Genomic DNA, 15,086 nt, shown 5'->3' with positions numbered 1-15,086 from the left:
CAAGTTTGCCTGAATTCTTCTCTGAACTCTTTTCACCAACGTTATGCCAGAGAATAAAGAATTCACGTGCCTCTCGGGTACTGTATAATCTTGGAGAAATCCTTACAATCATTACCGATTGGTCCATTCCCGTTATTCTCTAATTTTCGTACCCTCCCCATTTGTTATAGTATGTTCTCCCCATGTCTTTGTGGGATTTCTCCCATAGTCCAAAAATATACTGGCAGGTTAATTTGCTTCTGGGAAAATTGGCCCTGGAGTGAGTGTGTGTGTCTGTCCTGTGATGGACAGGCATCCTGTACAGGCTTGTGTAGCCTGCCTTGTGCTTGTTGCTTGTTGGGATTGGTTCCAACTCAACCACAACCCCGAATTGGAAAAAGCGGTTAGAAAATGGGTGGATTGATACAGTGATCACATCACAGTATACAGTATGTCACATCAGGTGTTGTAGGTCACATTGCAAATTGGGCTCAGATCATTTCAATCACCTGTGTGCAGTCCTGTTGTGGAACCTGGCATGGCCCATGCTGGTCAGGTTAACTCAACGGAGTGGTGCTAATTTTCAAGAGAACAGCTTTCTCAGGACTTCAGGCTTGGAATTGCAGATCTAGAGCTTTGTCTTCTTTTCCTACAGGAACTGGTGGAGTTCTATAAGCACAACTCGCTGAAGGAGTACTTTAAGAACCTGGATACCACCTTACAATTTCCCTTCCAGGAACCTGAGCACAGCTGTGTCACGCCCTCTCCAGGTGGGTACCTGTCCTCCTCCACCCCCACTTCCTTCCTCCCTGCTAGGCCCTCTTGTCTCAGAAGATTCCAGGAATTGATGGAATAAACCCCTCACCTTTGCAAAGAGCTTGAGGCCTTCCTGATTGTGCTGGTTCTTGTTCTAAAAGAGCTGGATATTTTGTGCTCAGTACCTAATTCTGAGAGAAATTGCCCTGATGTGCACAGATGAAAGAAATCCTTATTTTTGTGTTTCATCAGTACAGTTTGTGATGTGCTGTATTGTATTTAAATATACTGTACACCTATATATAGATATTTATCTGAGTAAATCTGTGTAAATAAGGAGTGTGATTTTTACTGCAATGTGTATTGAGAATCACGTGTTCTGTGCACTGTGAATTGAGTAGTCACGTAGCTCATTTTGCATTTAGTGCCATGTGTTGTGTGCACATGTATTTTGTGTATTCTGTTGTGAGCACACCATGTTCGAAGTGTCACTGTGCCATTACAAGTGCTACATGTTGTATGCTCTTTGTGGATTAAGTGCTATGGGCTGTGAGCACATTGTGGGTTCCACCCTTGTGCTGTGTGTTTCAGGTGGCAGTGTGAAGTACTTCGGCACTGCCAGAGCCCGTTATGACTTCTCAGCACGGGACCGTACTGAGCTGTCTCTGAGGGAGGGAGACATTATCAAGATCATCTCCAAGAAAGCCACCAGTGGCTGGTGGAAAGGAGAGGTGTACGGAAGGGTAAGAATGACCACTCTTGACTTTATTTCTTCCTTTTGTCATTCACTTTCTTCCTGTATTTCCCTCTTCCTTGTTCTTGTTCTTTACCTTTTCTTCTTTCCAAATCCTGTTTCTTGACAAGAGACCAAACCTTAACACAAAGGAGGATGGCCACGGCAGCAGTACCAGACTTTAATTTTTTTTTTCTTCACTCAGGTTGGCCTGTTCCCAGCCAACTACGTAGAAGAGGATTACTCCGACTATTGCTGACAGACAGGCGTCGTTGACATTCCTGACAACCTGAGATAAAGTGCAGATGGGTGGCCGATCCAGGGGCACGCTGACTCTTCATATAAGCACTGAGTGGACCCACACTGGGGGTGGGGCTGGGGGGGGGGGCAGTATGGGCCTTGACTCCCAGCATCGCCCACCAGTGGAGCCGCACAGCCACACTGTCCCCCGGGCATTCCCCAGCCTCTTATTTATTTGATTTTCTTTTTGTTTTGTCTTTCGAGAAAAGCCCAGACCCTGCGCCCTTCATGGGGGGACTTTTCGATGGTCTTATTTTAGCCTTTTTATTTGGTTGGCTTTGTTTCTTGTTGCCTTCCAATCCTGCTTGGCTGTGGCGGTGATTGTAGTACCAAAATTTTGCTGGCATCCCGATGAGAAAATGATCCCAGTGCTAACGTAAATAAAACAATGGACGTCAAAGCTGGTGCTAAACCTTTAAGTACTTTGGGCAAATCTCTGCCTTCACTAGAGCTGCCACCTGCAGCTTTTCTGATCAGTAGCAACTCTGGTGATGCAACAGTGAATTTCATAAGCAAGCATGTGTAGAAAGCTGTGAAGAGTGCTGCCCCATTGATGATGAAGGAGGAGCTACCTGCAACTTCTTCTTTTTTGCCCCAGTTGAGGAAATGTGGCTGCTGTCAGCGTTTTCCAGTTACGACTGTGACTTACGGGAACAGTTTTTGCTTGAAACTTCAGGGAACTGTCAGATTTCTGCCTACTCAGGAAAAGCAGGGGCAGGTTGCGTAGCGTGGGAAATTCATTGCTCATCTCCTCTCATTGTTAGTCTGATTTCCAGAAGACTGTTCTGTGTCGCCAAATTTGTGCTCAGTTTCTTGGTTTGTGTCTTGATACACCGTTTGAGAAAAATAATGCACACGTATAGTGAATGTAATGTCCTTATTGAATAAATGATGCATTTGTTTTCCCCTTATATTTATTTAAAGGTCTGTGATTGATAGGAACAGTATATGTAGCACTCATTAATCAGGTTGTATTACAGGAGCAGATTTTGTAATTCTGATATTTAAGATGATAAAATTGGCACAGCTTCCTGCAACTCCTTTGCCACAGAAAACATATTTCACTATATTTCTAGAAATATAATGCCAGATGTTTCAATCAGCTTCCATGTCTAAAGTTTCTGTGAACCATGAGGCCAGCCTGTATTTACAAGAGTGTCAGACGAACCCAGGAGTCTGCCTGTGTGGAAAACAGGCCAGAGATGCATTTGGGTTCATCTTCACTTTCCTTTCAGTGGGCTATGTGCTTACCACTTAGAGAATAGAGAAATGGATGGGGTCCCCAAACCTGTTCCTGGGAACCCCCTCCCCCCCCATGCTTTCTGATGTTTGTTCCAGCTACGCTCCTTTCCACAACTGAACTTGTTTTTGATTCCTAAACATGTTGAGAGGCTGCTTTGTAACAAGAAACCCAACTTTTGAGTAAAATAAAAGTGCAGTTTAGAGTTAAGCAGTTTGTTAGCTAAAGGTGGGGTTAGGAACCCCTGAGATATGGAATAGTTCCAGAGTCTACAGCCCTGATTCTAGCAAGATGTACTTCTGCAGGTTTTATAATACAGTAGGTAAAGTCCATACTCCAACACAGCGTTTCATTGGGACGGAGCTCAGCCTTACTTTTGCAATTCCTGTAGCATTGAATAGACTAAGTAACCCACATTGTGATGCTGGTCCCCACTTATACAGCTGAGGTGAAGTACCTCACTTTAGCAGTGTCTGCAATAGAGACCTGAACCCAGCCTGTCAATTATAGGTCCAGAAGCTTACCCAGTACTCCTTTGCAGGTTTTATAGGTAGACTTAAAATCTCAAAACCATGTTAATGCTTTCTAATTAAGATATGCAGAGCTTAGCTGGAACAAAACCACTAAATAACACTGCCCAGCACATCAGACAAACCAAGTCCATAAAGACCATGTTGTATATAAATACCAGATTTTATTTTTAAAACAATATCAAAACAAAATATTTAGCAGAACAAAAGCCTGATGTTGAAACAATTTACTTCCTAATCATTAACAATGGAAAAAAATGTATCTTTGCTGCTTCAATACAAACTTGCATGTTCAGAAAGGGTTTACATCTGTGAGTTCAGCAAGGACTGAGGAATTTTCCCTAAAGCAATTTGTGGCTCAGTACGTCTACTGGTAATACAGCTCCAGGTTCATTCCATCATGGATTTCATCTGTTTAGAGAAGCAAAATTAAGGAAAAAAGCACATTATGCCCTTGATGGGGCTCTGCTGCTTACATGCTTAGAACCAAAACACTACTACTATAACAGAATGGAGGTTGAATCACAGGCTGCACAATGGATCAAAGGAAAAATCTGATAAGTCTTTGCAAATCCCCAGTCATGTTTTGCAACTAAATTAGTTTAATGTACAGTAAGTATTCACAACCCGCAACAGAAACTGTTAATCAACCTGTCAAATCCAAAGGTTGTTAAATAACCTTACTGAACATTTTCTCATCCCAGAGCCTGGCACTCAGGAGTCTTGATTGGGATGCTCTGGATAATTCATTTAAGACACAAGGTGCCAATGCTGATGTCTGAAATCACAGATGTGTGCAAGCTTCACAAAACTGACATGGTCACGTGCAGTTTGTGCTGCAAATTGGGCTGAAGTTTTACAGGTTCCTGGTTTCCTAGGATCTCCTGCTCACCAGTCTAAACAGCCTGTGTTCATTAAGCAAGCAAAAGCACCTTTCAAAATGCAAGAACCCAGCCTGCCCTGCCTGCACAACCATCACTCGATTAAACCAATCAATTCCATAACAGTTACTTTGCATTTGATCTCAATGGGATACATAATAGTTTTGCCACTTTTACTGCAGAAATTCATCACCAAATGCTGATGCCAGCTGTATGTATTTAGTTCAGCAAACTGGGGCAATGGATTATGCCAGCAGCCATATCACCATGCAACTCACAACTGGCAAACCACTAAAGCTAAGCAGGTGTGAGCCTGGTCAGTACCTGCATGTGAAACTAAGGTTTCTGCTGGAATAGGTATTAGAGAGGCCAGCAGGGGACGCTCACCCTGCAGTCTGTGAGGGTCTTAATGCCCCAGTATAGTGACAGGGACACTGTAATGTAAAAAGACACCATCCTTCGGATGGGACATAAAACTGAGGTACTGACTCGGTGGTCATTAAAAATCCCAGGGCGTTTCTCGAAACGTTTAAGGGTGTTACCCTGGTGTCCTGGCCAGAATTCCTCCTTTACCAATCATGGCCTCCTAATAATCCCCATGCCTGAACTGGCTTCATCACTCTGTTCTCCTCCCCACTGATAGCTATGTGTGGTGAGTGTACTGACACGCTATAGCTGCTGTCACATCATCCAGGTGGGGCTGCACACTGGTGGTGGTGGTGGTGGAGGGGAGTCCCCAATACTTAAACATTAAGTGGAGTGTCCAGAAAAGTGCAAGGAATTATTCAGAACAGGGAGGCTCATCTTAAGCCTGATTGATATACCTTTACTTTATACATTCAAACCAAACGATTAAAAAAAAGGATACAGTCTCCTAGTGATACATGGTCCTTGAATATAGTGTACCTGCAATGACACAGAATTTAAGAGACAGGATTAAAAATGTTTTCAGTTGTGAAACAAAGCATTGAAAATGCCACTGGGTGAAAAAAAAAAAAAAAGACATCCTTCAAAACATTTAATATGCTTCTTACACTAAATGAAAGAAAGCTAACATTATTTTACATGTCTTGGACATTCCAACTGTATTGATAGGGAACAAAGGCATAAGGTGTTCACTACTAATCTGTAATCTTTACAGGTTTCGCCAAAATCCCGTACTGCAGTCCCCTGTGACAGAATTACCTGTTTTTTCTGCAGAAAGGAAAAATAAGTACTTGTCAATTTACCAATCTAGACCACTTTATCCTTGAGATACACACACAAATGCCCTAAAGGTACACATTAAAACAGCTTTTTGCAGTTCGGTATTCAAAGCATCCTCACCATTTCTTCAAGACGATTTTATCCCACCTGGTACCAGTCTGAGCAGCTATCAACTTCTTCAAGTCTCCGATCGTGTCGTCAGGGCTGGGCGCAGGAGTTAAGTGGAAACTTCAGAACTGGACAGAAAGCCTCGTCTGAATAAGCTTTTTAGTCAAACCTCCTCTAGAAACAACTTCTCTTAAACTAGTGACCAGCAAATATGACAGTTGGAAGAGGAAAAGTTGGTTGAAGGAAAAACAGACTGGTTTCATTAACCGAAGAGGAAAGAACAACATCAAGACTGAAGCGGTAACTAAAAATAAAACTTTCTTTAGATAGATCACATATATTATTGTATTCCAGGTGAGGAAGCTAGCTTTTACTGAACGGCGTTAGGACACCGAGCTTTCACAGTGGAGGCACAAATGGTGCAGTCAGCGTTTGTTTTTAGTTTTGAGACACTTGTTTTAACGCAATTACTGCCATCAAGGATACTTGCACTTCACCCTGACCTTCTTGCCCAGACGGTCGTTACACACCACTTCAATCATTGCGAGACCGGAACCTGGAAATAAAGACGCAGAGCGCTTACAGTCGCAGCTGGGATCATGGCACAGACACGCTTGTAGTTCCTACAGCTACACGAATGTTATTTGCCGACACAACTCTTCTTGTGCCGCAATGCCGATCCCTATGAGAATGAAACTGCTGCAGTCATGCACGATCTAATCACCCCCTCCTCGACGCTATCTGAATTAGAGACAACATTAATTTACCTGCACGTTTATTTACTTTACGGCACAATGCTGTCGCACGAACATCTTAAATGAGACTTTCCTTAGCTATGGAATGTCCTGAACACACTGTAAAATGACAGCACTTTGTAAAGATCGCGATAAAATAGATCTACCTTTTGTTTCAACTAATCCACTTTAAATAATACACTTCTCTTCGCCCACCGAAAAAAATAACAATACCATACCAACACTGACAGGAAGGATACCCGCTCTAAAACGGAAAAGGAAAGGACATTAACCAATGATAGACTACTTTCGGAATCTGACAGATGTATATTTTAGCCAATCCCTGTGTTCTTTTAATCCTGAAAGGCGGGGATTTGAGAATGTTAATTTTCTGCCGTAAAGTGTATTAGATTAACGTGAATTACATCTCGTTTTGCGGGTAAATTGCAATTAACGCCATTTTGGCTCCGTCATGTAACGTCCATCAGATGCTAAAATGTATCGAGTTGGAAGCCAACATGGCGGACACACAGACACAGCTTCATTTTAGTGTCTTTCTCTTAAAAACCTTCATGTCCATAACTACATTTTCGGCAGTATTGTTGTTTCCAAAATCAGATAAAGACCGCGACATACAACTATTATTAATTAATTTTATTAGTATTTAGATAAATTAACTAATTGTAAAAAGCAAGCCGTAGAAATTGCATATTTAAGGCAATACACCAGTAGATATGCACCGGCACCACCAGTTATTTGCAATGCGAACAACACAATGCAGTAGTTTTTTTTGTAGTTTGTATTCATTGCGGACGCGGGCTTTTTTTTTCTGGGAGACCAAATAGTGACGGCCCTTACTGGCCCCGACTATTCGTGTTGTCGAATAGGGTAGTAGGAAAAGCTGCCCGTCACTTTCGAGGCGGCCAGTTATAAAAGTAGTTTGTGTGAGAGGAGGGGGAGTTGGCCTCTGGTGTGCGCAGAGAAAATGGCAGACGACGAGAATTTACCTGCGGGGTGGGAGAAGCGAATGAGCCGCAGTTCAGGTAAATGAAACCCAGGCTCACCGAGATTATAATAACAAAGGGGCGGAAATCTTTTTGTTGTTTTTTTTTAACCCTGGGCGCTCCCAAATTGTAAACTTTTTTATTTATTAAAAAAAAAGTCCGTTATGCGCTAGCATTCGGACCCCGAAGAGCAGACTCTGATCACAATTAAAATTGTTAAGTAAGGCTGCAAATAATATTTTTTTAATTTCCCCGCCGTGCAAAATGTTTGTTCACACGCACTGTGGGGTGCAGGAGATAGTTTCGTGTTTTTAATGCGTTGCGAGTGAGCTGCTTAGAATGCAACGGTGCAGAGCTTCTTTTTTGCGCCTTTGCCGAAAGAGGGTTTAAAATTGTGCCAAGCCTTCATTGACGGGGAAATACGCGTCTGTGGTTTTGCGTTTAAGCACATTTTTAAAATGAATACATAAGAAAAAGGAAACGTTTTGAAAACGGGGAGGAGGGGGGCGGGGGTTATAAATCGCCCAAAACGCCCACTCCTTCAAACGTCCAGGCCCAGTCAGTCTCCTGTCCGGTTTTTTTCCCTTAATAAACAGGCTCATAAGATCGATTCGAAGGTTTGTTGACGGAAATGACCTTCCGTCGGGCGTAGCACATCCTTCGGTTTCTGTGTTTGTTTTGACGGATTCGTCTTCTGCGTCACGGCAGCAATGGGACCGCAATGGACGTGCGGGATAATCCCTCTTGGCTTCCAGACAGTCGAGTCACCTGCTTTCCGAATTGGGGAGACAAACTCAGTGTAATCAAAATACAGTTTGAGGAAGAAGACATCACTCGGTCCGGTCCAGGTCCGGTCCATTAGCTATGACTCCTCTTGACTGGGAGCTCGTTACTGATGTGTACAATACAATTACACGCAGTCGTTGTGTTAGGGCACCCTGGAAGCTTTTAATTTTTATAAAGCTGTATGGGAGTGTGTTCAATACTTGGAATGCCCTTTATGAAAAGTATTTCTTCCTTTTTTTTATGAGGCTGCCCTCATATCTTTTTTTTTTTTTAGTAGTCTTATTTTCATTGGTTTCTGGCTTCTAGCTCACTCCTGATGTTCTCTCTCTCCCCCTGCAGGTCGGGTGTACTACTTCAATCACATCACCAACGCCAGCCAATGGGAGAGGCCCACTGGGGCCGGGGATGGCAAGGGGGAGCCCGAGAAGGTGCGCTGCTCCCACCTGCTGGTCAAGCACAACCAGTCCCGCCGGCCGTCGTCGTGGCGACAGGAGACCATCACCCGGACGAAGGAGGAGGCCCTGGAACTCATACACCGTGAGCAGCCCAGGCCCGAGACTCGGGGCCCTCTCCGCCTCTGAGCATGTGCATGCGCAGCTCTTGAGTCCTGCACACAGGAAAACTGACTCCTGTCCTGAGCCCCGCTGCGTTAGAATATGGCCATAAGAACAGTTACAAACGGGGGGGGGGGAGGAGAGCATTCAGCCCATCTAGCTAGCTTGATTGTCAGTAGCCGGTAATCCGTGGATCTCAGCCAGCAGTTTCTTGCAAGAAGCCAAGAAGAATTGGCTTCAACAGCACGGCAGGGCAGCTTGTTCCATACTCCCACCACCCTTTGGGTAAAGAAGTGCCTCCTGTTCTTGGTTTTGTGTGCACTTCCCCTGGTTTGGGTTTCGCTGTTCAATGTGAAGAGCACTGCTGGGCTGACTTTGTTGACGCCTTTGAAGATTTTGAAAGTCTGTATTGTTCCTTTTTGGTCTTCTCTGAAGACCTCAAAAGGTTCAGTTAATAATAATAATTGCTTACACTTATATAGCGCTTTTCTGGACACTCCACTCAAAGCGCTTTACAGGTAATGGGGACTCCCCTCCACCACCACCATGTGCAGCATCCACAGTTCCTTCAGCCCGTCAGTGTCGGACGTTTCCTTAATCCCTGGAATAGATTTGGTTGCTCTTCTTCTGATACCTTCTGCTGTTTATCTTCTGGAGGAAGCCATCCTAGTAGAATTACCAGGAATAGAGTGCAAGACTGTGACAAATCACTGGGCACAAAAAAGAGGAGGCACAGGCATATCAGTATTTGGCAACATCTAAGTCAAAGAGTTCAAGTGAGCATTTAGTAAGTTGAGTGTTCTTAACTCTGCAGCTCTTACTTATGTCTCCTGAAATCACGTTTTTACTTGCAAATAAAACGCTGCTGCTCCATAGTCATGTACCGTTTTGAGGATGTCGGCGTTTGTGAGGCGGTCGCTCTGCTTTTCCTCTCCTTTCTCCAGGCCCTCAGGCCCCCTCGTAGTCTTACTCTCTCCCTCTCTTTCTCCTTTCCCAGAGTACATTGAGAAGATCAAGTCCGGGGAGGAGGAGTTTGAGAGCCTGGCGTCCCAGTTCAGCGACTGCAGCTCAGCGCGCAATGGCGGAGACCTGGGCACGTTCGGCCGAGGTGAGTCCCTGTCTGTCGCTGTCCTTCCGACTCCACGCCTCACGGCAGAGGTGCAGCGGTTCAGTGAGAAGTGAAACTGTGACGCTGGATCGTGATCCCTCTTTGGTCTTTTAGGACCAAGGAATTCTTTGTGTTTCTCCTTAAGGACCGTTGTGCTCACAGTCAGTCTGTGTAGGAGCATGTGAAGGCTAATTCCTTCTTCAGGCTTGACAGCCAAAACATTTTCCTCTTTCTGTTTTTCAGGGCGGAGTTAAGCTCTACTTGTCCCTTTGCAGCCAGAGCAAGCTGACGTAGCTCCCCGCTCAGTCATCTATATAGAGATGTTACTTTGTAATGACAATCGCATTTTCAAGTGTGCTTTTGGCCCGAGAAGGAGGTGGGGATGATCAGTAACTTGAGTACGGTGGAGCACAGGTGATGCCGGTCCTTATTTTGGCAGGAAGTGTTGAGCTCGTGTAATCGGCCTTCCTCCGTTTTCTTCAGCTGGCCGACTGGCGTGCTGGGCTGTTAATGAGATCAACGAAGAACCCCCAAAAATAGAGATCCAGAATTAGGAATGACGTATATCTTTTTTTTTTTTTCTAAAAAAAAATTTCTCTCCCCTGCAATTGCAGGCCAGATGCAGAAGCCGTTTGAGGATGCCTCCTTCGCACTGAAAGTGGGCGACATGAGCGGGCCGGTGTTCACGGACTCGGGGGTCCACATCATCCTGCGTACGGGATGAGACCACTCCCCCACCCCTCTCCCCCCCACCAAATATAACAACCACAACCGACACCACCTCTCTCCCCCGTCTCCCCCTTCCCCTCCCCCTCCCACCTGACCTGGGTAAAATAAGAACGGATAAAAAAAACCAACGAAGGAGCACACACTCCCTATCCCTGATTCCCTCCCCCCCCCCCCCACACTCAAAGAAAAAAAAACCCTTCCCATATCTGCTGCTTCTGACATCATTTTCACACTGTTTGTTTACTGCTGAGCCGCTCAGCATGGCAAACCCCTCCCCCCCCCCCCTTCCCTTCCCCGCAGTGTGTGGGCTCAAGAACCTGCAACCGGATCAAACCCAGAGGAGTGTGGCATTATGGGAGCATCCGCCCGCAGATGAACAACGTGTGGGTCCTGGGGTGTCTCTTAAGGCACAGCTGTGTGGTGTCCGTGCCCTTGTGCGTCTCTGTCTAAGGAGCAACTTGTTCCGAGTGCCTGTGTTTAAGCACCTGTCATGCTTCTTGACCATTTGCGGCAGGGGTCTCCAGCCTGGGCCTTTGAGAGCCTGGATCCAGTAAGCCTGATGGGTTGTTCTGAATTGCCTTTTCTGGGGGGGGTGGGGGCATTAGATCAGAGAACATTTAATGATGGAAGCTCTGGTCCTTGAAGGCTGACGAGTATTAAGGTATTCAGATTATCTTGGGATTCCTTAATCGAAGAGAATAATCTGGTTGCAATAAAATTGGTCCAAGTATTTTGAAACTGAGGATTGAAAAGGTTACCTATAATATCCTATATCATAGGTAAATGGCTTCTGTAGAACTGGGGCTCTCCTGGACCGGAGCTGGAGACCCCTGACTCATGGATTTCTTTTCTTTTGTTTTAAAGCTTAGGTGCTACCACCAGTGAAGTGTTCCAGGTTTATAACACAGATCCTAGTTGTCATCCAATTAAATCCTTGTTTAAACCTGGAATTAGCAGTGCTGGGTACCATTTAATCCTGTTTAAATAATTCATATTTCTTCTATACTTCTTTTATAAAGTGCATAGGAGAAAAAAATAGAAAGGATAGAAACTGAAAGAAAAATTTAAGCTGGCTTCATACAACAAGTGCTTGAAAAATATCAGACTACAACTGGAAGATTCAGAAAAAATGGCACTAGATTTTAAGAAATACTCAGTAGCTGTTGATGGAACAAGGCTGCTTTTGTAATACCTAAAGAAGTGTAACAGAGAGGAAAAGATTTTTACAGAAAGGTTATATGCAACTATTTTTTTTGTGTTTAAGAGAAGGGGGTTGTGTGTTACTGCATTGTCATTTTAATGTCAGGGATCAGAAATTGTGTCTTAGGACTACATTCCCCAGCATGCACGCAGCAGATAGCAAAATATACTTCACGGTTGTTTGGCATGACCATTAAAATGACTTTTAATCACAGCTCCGGAGTTTATTTTTAAGGTTTTTAGCTTAATTTATTTATATAACTTTATCACCAGTTATAAAAGATCAGAGGATGAAACTGGACACCAGAAAATACCACAGACACTGCCTTTATAGGTTAAAACCCTTTACAATCCCTGGGACAGTGTCTGTGTCAAGTCTAAGAAAAAGTGCTTTATTCTCTGTAACTAAAGATTTGATCTCTTTGGGTATGATGATTCTCTACAGTTTGATTGCTTGGTTATTTCTTGGGGGGAGGGGGTGTTGTAAAAATGGTCAGGATGTATTTCAGAATTTACACCTGACAAGGTACATGAAAGATTTTTTTAACTGCAGTATGGGAAGCATTAATGATTAGAAGACTGATGGTTTGGTGTGAAGTCAGGATGTGGTTTTGGTCGAATTGGGTCCTGGCTGTACACGGAGGTGAAATTTATCGTGACTCCCAGCAGGTGGCGCTGCTGTGTCTCTGAACACAAAGGAGATTTTTGCTGAACGGGGTACATTCAGTGCCAGGATTTGAATGAGCTGTTTCTCCTTGGCAGTGACAGTTCCGGAGGAGAACACCGTGTTGTGTGGGATGAGAGGGGGGCCAGTGTGTCATCCTTACACGCGGGATAGCTGTACCAGGCATCTGAAGGGGCTCTTCCTACGTCCTGTGGTGTTTTCTTCTGCTGCATTAGCCGCAGTGAGAGCAGGGCAGAGGACCCTGGACCCTGGGATGAGTGTTAGATCCTTTTGCGACACAGTCGTGTTGGGGACAGATCCTGTGCTGTTGCCTTGGTATAAGCCAACGCAAGGCCAGTCCAGTGTGGAATCTTCCTGGGGTGAACAAGGACAGAAACTTGTGCCAGGGCACGATTGTGGGGACCTGTCACCGGAACACAGTTTTGCTTTCTGGTGTGTTGTCCTTGCACACAGAATGGATGTATTACACATCTAAAGAAGTTCTTCCTCTATCCAGTGGTGTTTTGTTCCACAGAATTAGCTGCAATGAGAGCAAGGACAACTTTTTTTTTTCTGCCTCTATGGTCTTTAACTTCCTTGTGATTGGTGTCACAGGCTGGTCTTTTCCTTTAAATCACCGCAAGTACCCTAGAAATCCCACACCAACTTCAAGGAGTGGATTTTGCCACTCTAAGCAGAATTCGGTACTAGCCCCTACATGTGCTGTCTCTGGTGGCTTCTGTGGCAGTCTCATAGAACAAACGAAACCAGAAACCTAGTCTCAGTTTTAGAATTACTCTGCTTATGGGTGCGACAGTGAGTGTGGTCTTTGTTTTAAAGGTCAATTTTTATCCTTTTTCCTACTTAAAGATACTGTTTTATCCTGAAGAGATCAGCTTAATTGCAGCGGCACAAGGGAAAAGGGAATCCGTAGTTCAGTTTATACAGTATTCGAAAAAAAACTCGGATTGATTTCTACATAGATTTTTCTGCGTTTTTTGCAGGATCTTCAATGATAATAGCTCTGATAAACAGCAGGGGGCAGTGTTGTTTAAATGATAGTATCCTAGCTGTCGCTCCTGTTGAAGTGGTTGAAAGATTTAATTTGTTAGATGGAACAAATTCATTTTCATCATATTTTCTAAGTGAACGTTTCCCTCAGACCTTTCCTCAACCACAGCCAAGTTTAAAACATTACATTTCAAGAAGTATTAAATAGCACAACTCAAGAATGTATTAACGGGCACAATCTGTAAAAAAGATCCCCCTTCAAAATCGACGTTTCTTTAATGTCGGGATAGATACATTCACATTTTCTAAAATGGATTATTTCAATGGTATACTGTTAATGCATTTACCTAGAATTTAAATAAAGCTGCTTTCTAGCTCCTCAAAGAAAGCCCTAATTTCAACGCAAATGAAAATTGATACGCAGAAAAAGACCTAGACTGTAAAAGAAAAATAAGGTGACGGTTCATGTTCAAGTCAATGGAGGGACGTTTTGGTGTTTTTACCCACATCCGGGCAATGAATTGTTACTAAGAAACGGGTATCCCACCAGTGGAGGCAGTTGGGCGCATGCGCTTAGCACCGCCGGCAACTTCGAAGCTCCAACCGTACAAATACGAGTCAATGGGGACCAAACTTCCTCCGAATGAGCAGGAAATATTCGGAACAGGTAAGAACTGTGAAAGAAATGTGTGGAAAGATTTCTTAAACTGTACCCTGAAAATATTTCCATAACGAAAAATGGAGGTCAGAGCTGCACTGCCGATTTGGAACAGGTGAGGGAGATAGTTCACGTGATAAAAGTCACGTCAACGTGTTAAATAGAATACGGATAAAGTATGCGCAATCATTTATCACTCATTAAAGTGAAAGATTTATATGAAACAAAAGTATAAGCTCCCGTGCCAATATGTGAAATGACAAAACGTTTCAATGATGTTACAGTAAGTATAGTACTTTAATTCCTGCACATAAAATATTATTACTTTTTTAAATAACAAATGTCTCTGCGGTTGTATGTCCAAACTCCTTCAGTCCCAGCAATTCAGCTGGGATTGAAGAGCGGTGAGTCACAAAACAGTTGGTAGCAGCTGACGCGTACAAGGAGGGATTGGGGTCTCTTGCTCTTTTCGTCTTCTTGGAAGGTACTTGAAAAGCTTGAAAAAAACTGTTTATAGCAACTGCTTTCTTTTCACTGTACCTTGGATAGACACATGGAAGGTTTGAGCTTTACCTGTTTATATACGTGTACACACACATGCGTGTTCCTAGACTGGAGAGAGCCTTTTTTTCAGGGCTTTCGCGTTGTGAATTTGTGTCTGATTACCTATGCAGCAACCTGCCTCACATCTTCCGGGACTACTAATAAACTGCAGCTTCTGCAGACCGATTGGAGGTGAAAAGATTTGGGAAGCCAAATAATTACTCCTATTAAACATCATGATGAAGGCTGATTGAATGGGGAGCTGGGGGGGCTAGATTCTGAAAACCTTTAATACTGACAAAGGACATGATAAAAGCTTCTTTTTGTCCCTGAACAGTTGTTGACAAAGAAAACAAAATATT

At 43.8% G+C, this 15,086-nt stretch overlaps 3 protein-coding genes across 5 annotated transcripts in view; 2 read left to right on the top strand and 1 right to left on the bottom strand.

Annotated features, from left to right (window-relative positions):
- The window catches only part of vav1 (vav guanine nucleotide exchange factor 1), a 49,946-nt gene extending 47,267 nt beyond the window's left edge, over positions 1-2,679 (top strand). For both annotated transcript variants that reach the window (XM_088603414.1, XM_088603415.1), the window contains exons 25-27: positions 635-749; positions 1,327-1,478; positions 1,674-2,679. In XM_088603414.1, the coding sequence (XP_088459540.1) occupies positions 635-749; positions 1,327-1,478; positions 1,674-1,727 (321 nt within the window). In that variant the 3' untranslated portion in view covers positions 1,728-2,679. The remainder of the gene's footprint in view (positions 1-634; positions 750-1,326; positions 1,479-1,673) is intronic.
- Positions 2,680-3,682: 1,003 nt separating this feature from the next.
- Positions 3,683-6,789, bottom strand: ubl5 (ubiquitin like protein 5). Of its 2 annotated transcripts, none has more exons than XM_088603442.1 (5): positions 6,707-6,789; positions 6,220-6,289; positions 5,746-5,829; positions 5,288-5,325; positions 3,683-3,949 (listed from the first exon to the last, which is right to left on the bottom strand). In XM_088603442.1, the coding sequence occupies exons 2-5, from the start codon at positions 6,273-6,275 to the stop codon at positions 3,906-3,908; spliced, it is 222 nt and encodes a 73-aa protein (XP_088459568.1). In that variant the 5' UTR covers positions 6,276-6,289; positions 6,707-6,789; the 3' UTR covers positions 3,683-3,905. The 2 variants fall into 2 exon arrangements, with proteins under 2 accessions (XP_088459568.1, XP_088459567.1); XM_088603441.1 differs by having other exon boundaries at positions 6,635-6,777.
- A 573-nt stretch (positions 6,790-7,362) lies between these two features.
- On the top strand, positions 7,363-12,062 carry pin1 (peptidylprolyl cis/trans isomerase, NIMA-interacting 1). The gene is made up of 4 exons (XM_088603440.1): positions 7,363-7,510; positions 8,597-8,794; positions 9,809-9,919; positions 10,534-12,062. Exons 1-4 carry the CDS (start codon positions 7,453-7,455, stop codon positions 10,641-10,643), a joined length of 477 nt encoding a protein of 158 aa, XP_088459566.1. The 5' UTR covers positions 7,363-7,452; the 3' UTR covers positions 10,644-12,062.
- The last annotated feature ends 3,024 nt before the right edge of the window (positions 12,063-15,086 follow it).

This window comes from Lepisosteus platostomus, chromosome 13, assembly GCF_059453375.1.
Source record: "Lepisosteus platostomus isolate fLepPlt1 chromosome 13, fLepPlt1.hap1, whole genome shotgun sequence".
In the NCBI taxonomy this organism is placed as follows: Eukaryota; Metazoa; Chordata; class Actinopteri; order Semionotiformes; family Lepisosteidae; genus Lepisosteus; species Lepisosteus platostomus.
Note: the sequence above shows the minus strand (reverse complement) of the source record. Positions and strands in the feature narration are given on the sequence as shown.